At 46.3% G+C, this 9,984-nt stretch overlaps 1 protein-coding gene across 1 annotated transcript; it reads left to right on the top strand.

Annotated features, from left to right (window-relative positions):
* Positions 1-2,297: 2,297 nt before the first annotated feature.
* On the top strand, positions 2,298-6,557 carry QC761_510230 (uncharacterized protein; the record flags this gene model as incomplete). Its single annotated transcript, XM_062880224.1, has 4 exons — positions 2,298-2,941; positions 2,998-4,545; positions 5,943-6,252; positions 6,300-6,557. The coding sequence occupies exons 1-4, from the start codon at positions 2,412-2,414 to the stop codon at positions 6,555-6,557; spliced, it is 2,646 nt and encodes an 881-aa protein (XP_062731564.1). The 5' UTR covers positions 2,298-2,411.
* Positions 6,558-9,984: the final 3,427 nt, after the last annotated feature.

Below are 9,984 nucleotides of genomic sequence, written 5' to 3'. Positions count from 1 at the left end.
GACTGTCGGGACAAGGCTTGGCTACTCACCCACTCCTCCTGCTTGGCGTTGACGATGGGATACATTTAATGTGCGCCTGTCGTCGGTGTATTTTCCAGCATTGGCACAACCCACAACGTCTCTTTCGGCTTGCACAGCTCAATCGGATCCCCAGGCCGGTAGTACCGCTTCTCAGTACCGCATTCAATGCAATATCGCCGAATACCCCACGTCTTGATTCGCAGCGGGTTCACAGACACCACGCCAGCGCTGTCTTTCTTGCTAGCCCTGTGACTGTTGTTCGCCGCTGCCGTAACGCTGCTTTGTGTAAGGCTCGGGTTGTAATATGGATTCATCCCAGAAGACTGTGGTTGAGGGTGTTTGAAGTATAAATAGGTCGATCGGAGATATTGTTGTCTGTAGTGTTGATCACTTTGGGTTCCCTTCAGATGGCCGTGTCTCGGTAGCCCACTTAGCGGTACGTATGAGCTCTCTTGGTGTCACCGGTTTAGGAGGGAGGTGGTTGGTAGTAAAGACGGGGGACTACCTGCGGGCAGGTGTCGTCGAGGAAGTTGCTCCTGCTTGTGGTTCGAATCGAAGAGGTGGTATTCGAGACGGCTCAGGAATGTGATATGTGGAGGTGGTGGTATTCTAAACGCAAAAGTACCGGCGATGGGCGGTAATGTCGTTGGTGTGGATAAGGCGAAGGCTGTGGTAGACGGTTCGCCGTAGGTCCTTGGACGTATAGGGGGGTGCGGAACTGGATGCGGGTGAGGATGGATAGCAGAATGTGAAAACGAAGGAGGTTGCGACTGTGAGTGTGTAGGCGAGAGTGGCATTGGAGTTTGGCGCGGTGTGTGTGCCCTGCTATCTGTTGCCGCAGTATAAGGCGCCGGAACTTGAGAAGTAGACGTACTTGGTAGTCTTCCCGCCTAATCGCTAATACCAGCGGTTTTAGTCGTTCTTATGATAGTCACGCTTATTTTTTAGTTTTAAGTACTGTTTTACAGCTTATCCTTTTTTCTTTCTAACTCTCGATTTCTCGCCTCTAGCTTTTGCAGCTTTTATTGTTATTCCCTTTCCCTCTCCTTCTTTCGCTGCCGGAATTTTGCTGAAGACGCTACGTTACGCTGTCTCTTCTCATTGGCCTGTTCGGACGCTTGGTTAACATTTACTGGAACTACTATTTCCTTACTATACCTCGGCGTGATTGTTAAGAACGTTGCCTGTAGAATATAGGCTCAAATAGCTATCGGCGCAGTACACTGAGAGCGAAGGAGACTTTGATTGCAGTGTCCGATGGTAAATGAGGTATTGAAGGAAGATGGATTGCAGGGTCGGCGCCCTACAATATATAAAAGGTAAAAACTGTTATATGGGCTTGTGAGGCACAGAATAGATGTGGTGAACGAGTATATTGATTGAACTTATAGACTAGGAACTATCACAGTGAACAGGGTCTGAGGCGGGGGTCTTATTGGCCTTCGGTCTGTCAATCGCTCTCCAAAACTCTCTCCGATCTGAGCCGACGGTGAAGCGAGCCTGGTTTTGGGCTAACCGTTCTTGGACGAGACAAAAAAGTTTTCAAAGACCGACTACCCGAGTAGTAGGATACCTATTCAATCTCAGCCATCTTTGATATTTACAAATCCCAAGTTCCAGGTGTTAGTCAGGTAGGATGTGGAGGCATATACTCATCCTCAATGTCACAGTTCGCCCTGGCCATCAAGCCATTGTTAAGTGGGTGGAAAACGGATAACTTCAATGAAATATAAGGAGTGACTCGGTATCAGCATATGGGTAATTTCCGCCAGTCTGAGCTTCTGCTTTTCATTTGGCCCAATAATCTTAGCTTGTACTGCATCTTTTGAGTTCAGAATGATGGAAAACCTCACAGTAGGTGAGCCATCATATACCACGTGGGATGAATGTGTCTTGCTGGAATTATTTCACAGGAGCGCGACCCCACGGCACAAGTTTGGGCACACCATATACCGGCTTGTGACGCATGCATGTACGGGCCTTGTTCCTGTATCTTGAACCACCAACGAACCATGCCGTCCCAACTGTGAAATTGGTAACACAACCTTGTGGCGTCTATCAGACCTATTGGCAGAATGCTTGGGTGGTCAGCATGAATCAGCACCGAAGCGCTGATTGACCACGGAAGCTGCCAAAAGGATTGCAGGATGCCAACTACCGAAAACCGTACATCCATGTAGGTGTTGTTGCACAACATTATTGCATACTTCGGAGGGCTTCAAACCTGCAATGATACGCTTGGACACATCAGTTCTGCGGAACATTTCTTGACAATTCGAATAAGTGATGGTGTGTCCACTGTGAGATAAGAACAGGCAGGCCCCCTGCCTGACTGTTGGTTGGAAGTCAAGCACCAGCGGACTCCTCGACTCAAGCCAGCAGCAAACATCATGCGAACTTCCCCTGCCATCTGGCTAGCAGCATGCCTGCTCCAAGCCAACCTTGTCTTCTCCGACCTAGTCGGCTTCGGCCTTCACCCTTTCAAAATCTACTGCGCCTCCGCATGCCAGTGGGCACTCCAAGCTTATCCCCTAGAATGCTCTGAAAAGATCCCAAAGGGCTTCCTCGGGCGGGCAACCACGAGCTCAGAGTGCAAAGCCAATGACACAGCCTGGCTCACCACGTTGGCCTGGTGTCTGCATGTCAAGTGTAGAGCCCATCGCATGTCGGAATTGCAAGCGTTCTGGGAGACTGATGCTACACGCGATATGACAAATTTTGGCAACACGGGTACGCCGGTACCGCCTAAGTGGTCATACGAGGAATCCTTGCAGCAAATCACTGAGCCACCGAGGAAAATGCCAGTGGATACCACGACGGTGCTCAACTTTACCGCCTTGGTTCCGGAGATCGAGTATCAAGCTCAGTTGAATACCGCTTTGGGTGTGACGAAGGAGCAGGAGACAGGCGCGGAATATGGGTGTGTCTTCTTTCCCTACCTACTATACACCAGGTCTACTTGCTGACACGCCAAAGCGTCATCATCCTCGTCACTGGCTTCGGCATACCCATCATCCTGACCTGGCTCTACCACCTCCCCTTTACCTCTGGCCTCTTGTCCAAGATCACCCCATACTTGACCCAACCCAGCAGCATCGGCACCTATTCCGTTCGCTCCTTGCCATTCCTCTTCGGCAATGCCCCAACCATTGGCCAAGCAGCATACATCGCCATCTTCTTCATCATCAACATAGTCCTCATGTCAGTCAACTACCAGTCCATGCAACCACACCTCTACTACCCCGGCGAGAGTATGGAGATCAAAGCGTACATCTTTTACCGCACAGGAATAGCATCTTATGCTCTCCTCCCCCTTCTCATCCTGTTCGCGTCAAGGAACAACGTTTTGTTGCTTTGGTTGACAAACTGGTCTCACGCTACGTATCTGCTTCTTCATCGCTGGGTGGCAAGACTGTTTGTCCTCCATGCTTTGGTGCACAGTTTCCTGGCACTGCCAATCTTCCTGCCACAGCAAGCAGTGGTTGACTCTGACTATTGGGCTTGGGGCGTTGTGGCTGCTGTTCTTTGTGTTGCTATTCTCTTTGCGAGTGTTCTGCCTCTGAGGAGATGGTCATATGAGCTATTCTTAGTGACGCACGTTGTCTTGTCGGTTATTCTCGTTGTTGGGCTTTGGTATCACGTTGTTCTGTGGATTGGGCTGGATTCCTACGGATATGAGACCTGGATTTATGCCGCCTGTGCAGTTTGGTTCTTTGACAGAGCAGCGAGGGTAGGGAAGGTGTTGAAAAACGGGGTACGCAGAAGCAAGGTGACTGACTTGGGGAATGGGTATATTCGGGTTGACATACCCCGAGCGTCCTTTGCCAATGATGGGCCTGGGCTCCATGTTTACGCTTATTTTCCCACTTTGAGTCTCTGGCGGCCGTGGGAGAACCACCCGTTTTCAATCGTTCCAACAAGCCTGATGTCCCGGGTTGAAAGGCAACGACCAGAGCAGTCAAGCGGCAGCAGCAGTCCGACAGCGAAAGAGTCAGGTGTTCACATCAACGTTCACGATGTTGAGAAACACCACGGCTTGAGGGATACCGCGTCTGCGCCTCTGGAAACGGGGATCACCCTGCTCATCAAGAAGTCCATGGGGATTACCAAGCACCTGAAGGCCACAGATGGGCTTTTGACTCTCATGGATGGCCCGTATCACAATACTTCTACCAGGGAGATTCGCCATTGCGATAGGCTGCTTCTCATTGGAGGTGGGATTGGCATCACCAGTCTGCTTCCGTGGATTGCCAGCCATCCGAACATCAAATTATTTTGGAGTGTCAAAGAATCGGCGAGGTGTCTGGTTGAGGAAGTTCAAGGTCTGTTGAGCGAGATCGAGAAAGATGTTCGAGTCGGAAGGAGACTGGACATTTCTCGGCTGTTAGAGCAAGAAGCCGACGTTGGATACTGCAACATCGGCGTCGTGGTCTCTGGACCGGGCGGGCTCTGTGATGATGTCAGGGCAGCTGTGGTAGCGGTTGGAAAGAAAGGGTCCACGAGTTTTGAGCTTGACGTGGACGCGTATTCGTGGTAGTTGTACTGACGCATCTCAGAAAGTTACGTAGCTATCTAGCTATTTATTGCGATACCTGTGACTTTGAGCAGCCCTGCTTTTGATACCTCGGCCATCACAAATCTCAGACCTCCCAGCACCTGTCCCGATGTCCTGATATTCTAGGACTTCGAACATCTCTGTCATGCTCCACAATCCGAAATGGCCCACGGTATACATACGGGCTCGCCTCGTGACAGTAGAGCCCATGTAGTTTTTCCCTTCCTGGAACAGTATTTTCTTTGTGTTTGGGGAGTAGTCTTCGATTCCCAACATAAGGTCTAAAGAATGTGGGTCTCTCCTGTGGTGTCCTTGTTAAAGACACCTTTGGGGTACTTGAAGCAGGGAAATGCTTGATTGTTTTGGGTGTTCGATGGCTTTTAGAATGCTTGGTCCCCGCCGCCAAGAAACTGCGCCGTGAAGCCTCTTGCAGTTGAAGCCCAGCATCATGTCGCTATCGAAATGTTTCCAGTCATTTCCAAGAAAATTTGAGAGCGAGAACGTTGTTATAGGTTCTTACCAACCTAATCACCAACATTGCAACTAGCGCACAGCCATGATTCTAATTAGCCTACTAGGAGCTGCCTTTCGCTGTGATGATAGCTTAGAGGCCTCAACGCGTAGTAATTCATAGCTATCCATGATACCTCTCTTCAAATAATAGAATCTAATTATCTAAGAAATGATGTGAAAATTCCAAGTACCGAGTTTCTGGGCTTCGGGGTCAATATGGACAGCTGCGGATAGAGCCCGGACAATATGGACCCGGCCGTCTATTCATAGATCATAGATTATCAGCCGCTCCGTTGAACCTTTGAGCCGGGCTAGAACTCCATATCCAGTTTTCGGGAACCATCGCTTCAGCTCATGTCGGAATTACCCGCTCGAGTTCCACAACAGACACTGCGACTGGAGAAAGATGATGGTTAACTTGAGTAGAAAGGTATATATTCGTGATGGCCGCGTCAGATACTCCTGAACAACCCAATAGAACTCATCTGCACAATATCAGTCTTTATTCATCTTCACCTTCTGTGATTGGACCCTTGTTTGCCCAAAATGGGCTACCTACTCCGTTACATCCTTCTCGTGACACTCATAGCCTCAAGCGCCGTCTTATCCCTTCCACAGTCACCAGCACCATCCAAAGCCAGCGCCGACGGCCAGTGTGGTGGAGAGTTCACGTGTATTACTTCAACGTTTGGACAATGCTGTTCAGCACATGGATGGTGGGTATCCACTTTTCCCCCCTTTCCAATCTCGGGTCAATTCAGGGGCTGGCTTGGCACAAAACAATGCCTGACTTGCAACCATCATGAATCATCCTTCAAGTATACACTGACTACTGACATACTCGGATTTACAGGTGTGGTAATACTGAAGAGCACTGCGGTCCTGGCTGCAACCCCGCCTTCGGTCTCTGCGACATCCCGGCGTCGTCAACCTTCCGCACCGTTACCCAGCAACCAGCAACATCATGCCAAAAAACGGAGACCGTCTTCCGCACTAGCATCACCAACGTGACCCAGACGGTCAATAAAACCGAGATTGTCGAGAGGACCGTCTTGCTCTTCTCCACTAGCACCGTTCTCCAGACCAGCACCATCTTGCAGACCAACACCATTGCCGCGAGCACCATGGCAACTGTGACTGTGATTAGAACAGTGACGGTTTCGGTACTACTTCCTACAACAGCCACAGCCACAGCAATACGGACGGTAAGGACTATTACAACTGGAAGCCCCGTTACCGTGCCGGTGACAAGGACTGTAACTACGACTGCGACGACAACGAGGACGGTGGAGAGCCCGGTCACCAGGATTGGGACGACAACTGCTACTGTTACCAGAACAGCGACCGATATCAGGCAGACCACGGCGACTGTGACGAGAATTATCACTACTACCGCAAGAACCACGCGCAGGAGAATAACCCGGACGAGGACAAGGACGAGAACAAGGAATGGGGAAGAGATAATTGAGCTGGAGGAGGAGATTTTTGAAGAGGACGATGATGGGCTTTTGTGTGGACTGCTGGGGTGTTAGCTACAGTACCATGCTAGACTAGGATCTGAGGGCCTGCAGAGATCGCGAAGTATGAGTGGCAGTTTCCTTCGAGCAACTAGCATGACATCCATACCCCCCCCGACTGTTTTGCATTTGTTGTACGCAATGGTTTTGTGGCCCAGCAATGGAAGCCTTCAAGATTCAAGGCGTTAACATCAACGCCAACATAAAGGAGGATCGCCGTAACGACAGCATCCTTTCTTCTTACGGCAAGATGAAGGAGTGAATTACCAGTACCGGGTTATTGGCGGTTGGGGTCAGCGCCAGCTTTCAGAAGCATAATCAAACCACCCCGCTTATACGCCTCCAGTGGTTCCTCATCTGCGCCCAGGAAAAATCTGAACGGAGGGACCTCACCCCGAAGGTCTGTCCCGTTAGGATCAAGTTTACGGGGCTCGCTAGTGAAAAGTAACTAGATGAGGTTGCGTAGCCCTTGAAATTTGGGCGGTCGAATGCGATTTGAAGTGGTGTCAAACCGCTTTTCTTTGATCGGCGGTTCGGGTTGACTCCTGCTGCCAGAAGCTCCCGGACGCATTTATTGTACCTCAAGGTGCCAGCCTTTATGGCGTGAATCAAAGGATGGAAGAGTTGGCGGTACTTGAGGGGTTTTTTAGGAGTTATTACATAGGATAAGATAGCTTTCACAGCCGAAACTGATCCTCTTTGGCAGTGGAAACTTAAGACGTCTTCAATTTGTTTCGTAGACGGAATAGAAACAGAAAACTCTTGATTCGGGATTTGGTCCGTTCAGACATGACTGATGTTGGGCGCACTGGAGGCCATGTCCCAGGCATTATCCATCAACCTTTGGACATCAACCGGGATGGCATTCGAGCAGTTCCGTTAGGGGGTTAGCGCAAGATATCTTTGCTGTCGGACTGGAAAAAAGGGGCCGGAAAGCTGGAGAATCTCGTCCCCATTAGATAAATTACTCTCGTATTCTAGAAATCCCAACCTGGAGTCGAGTAGCACTTTCTGCCCACCACTCTTTCCCTGGCCTTCAGGCTGTTCGCTATGTTTTGCATCAATTCTGGCTTGATCCTGGGCGGTGCCGGCTACAAGCTCAGTTGCTGTCTCATATGAGATGTCACACGGCAAAGGCCGACCACCTGCAACCACAGCCAACAACACTGTCGATACCACTGTAAGGAGGGGTAACTGCAAGTTGTGAGCCTCTCGTTCAAAGTGAGGCAGACAATCAGAGGCATGGCGGTTATCAAAGGAAGCCTACTGGCCCAGTAGGATATTAAAGGACTTGGCGATGGCCTGAGGCCAACAAGGGCACGGGCCACGCGAGGGAGGATAAATACGCGTTTGGAAACACCAAGACTGTATCTCTTCTTCTTTTCAGTATCACGCTCTTCGAGGCCATTAAAGATTATTAGTTAGAATTGAACTATAAGTTCCAAGCCCTAATATTATAGCCCTTATTATATATAATCTTTAAACAATCGAAGACGATAATTATTATACTATAACGCTATAGCGCTATCGCCACTTACCCCGCTCTCCTCCTTTATTAATATCTACTATATTATTATTATTAGCTCCACCCTTAAATATCGTTAAAGGATTCGTTCCACTACCGTATAACCCTTAGGTTAACGACGACGAAGATTCAAACTTCACTACGGGGGAATACTCCTTTAACACCTCGCTTACTCCGCGACCCTTTATTCCCGGCTACGCCGCCCATATTCCTCTCCCGACATTACTAGCCACGGTATCGCCCATATACGCGATCGCCCGAAACCTATAAGAAGATCTCGATAACGCGTCTATTTTTACCTATAATATACCGGACTATCGTTCCCCTTCGGCCAAACCTATCTAGGTTAACGACTATATAGAGCTTACCCTCTACTCCCTATAGGACTTTAAGGTTATTATAAGCGATCCCTCTAATATTTAGCCTCTACTAGGCGCTATCCTTAATCCGGTACTCTAAATAGTAAAACTCTATTAGCGTATAAGCGAGGCCTACGAAGGGGTTCGCTAGCTTACCTAATAGTAAAATAAAAATCGTATTAACTATTAAAAGTTAAAACGTTTTAAATAGTAATATAAATATATTTAAGAATAATATATTATTTACGCTAATATAATTAAGCTCGGAGTTTAAGTCTCCGATTAATAAATTAAATACTTTCGCTAATAAATTAAAAATATTAGCGCTACCTTTGTAAACCAAATTTAAAAAACTATTATAGTTATTACTTAGGATAAATACTAGCGTTAATAAGCTATCGAATAGCTTTACGAATTTACTAATCGATATTATTTTATCCTAATTACCCTCGAAAAAGAATTTACTATTTAAAAAAAGTTTAATAAAAAAGTCGAGACTTAAATAAATTAACGCGACGAATATATTAATAGATTCCTAATTAAAAAGTTTATCGATCTTACTACCTTCGATAATTATAAACGATATATTATAAAATAAGTTAAGAAGCTTACGGAAAAGATATTTAACGAATTCCGTATTTAAATAAAGTAGAACCCTAACGCTAATATTAATTTTATTTAATATAACCTCGGGCAAAAAGTATTAATATAATTATTATACCCCCTTACGGCCGTACTATCTAAAGTATTATTTTTAACCCGCCGGATTTAGGAAAAACTTATTACTAAAGTACTATACGAAGCTATAGTATATTATACTTTACGTTAAGCTAAAATATAGTTTAAAATATTACGAGCGGGGCCTATAAATATAATATTTATTACCTTTAACGGTAAAAGAAACCTTCCTTCCTAACTACATTACGTAACGGATATAAATTTACCGTCGGATTTTAAAGATTCCTTACCCGATAATAATAGCGACTATCGCCCGCGATAGGGACTACCTACTTCTTTTAGAGAAAACGGAGGAAAAGGCCTCCCGTATAACCCTCCATACTAAAGAAATAATTACTTTCTTAGTTCCTCGGGATAAAACGACCTTACTCGGCTTATTTATTTTTTCTTTCGTAATCCGGTCTAAGTTAATTTAATATATATAATTAAATTTCCGGTATATAACGGTAGGAACCTTTTTAAATTCCAGGCCTAATAATTTAAAATTAAAGTATATATAGATTTATACCTTAACGGGTTCCTTATAGATTAGATTAAAATTAATTAAGTTAGATCCCTCCTTATTAATAAAGGATAGGTTTAATATTAATAATAAGTTAATTAAGTTTAACGATTAAACTTTATTAATATTTAAATTAATTACGCTACCGCTATTAAAGAACGGTTTAAAAATAACGCCGAAAAATACTATAATACTAAAAAAATAAAGGAACTTAGGTACTAGAGGGATATTTTATAATACCTAATTAAGTTTAT

The sequence above is a fragment of the Podospora bellae-mahoneyi genome, chromosome 5 (genome assembly GCF_035222275.1).
Source record: "Podospora bellae-mahoneyi strain CBS 112042 chromosome 5, whole genome shotgun sequence".
In the NCBI taxonomy this organism is placed as follows: Eukaryota; Fungi; Ascomycota; class Sordariomycetes; order Sordariales; family Podosporaceae; genus Podospora; species Podospora bellae-mahoneyi.
This window is presented reverse-complemented; position numbering and strand designations above follow the sequence as displayed.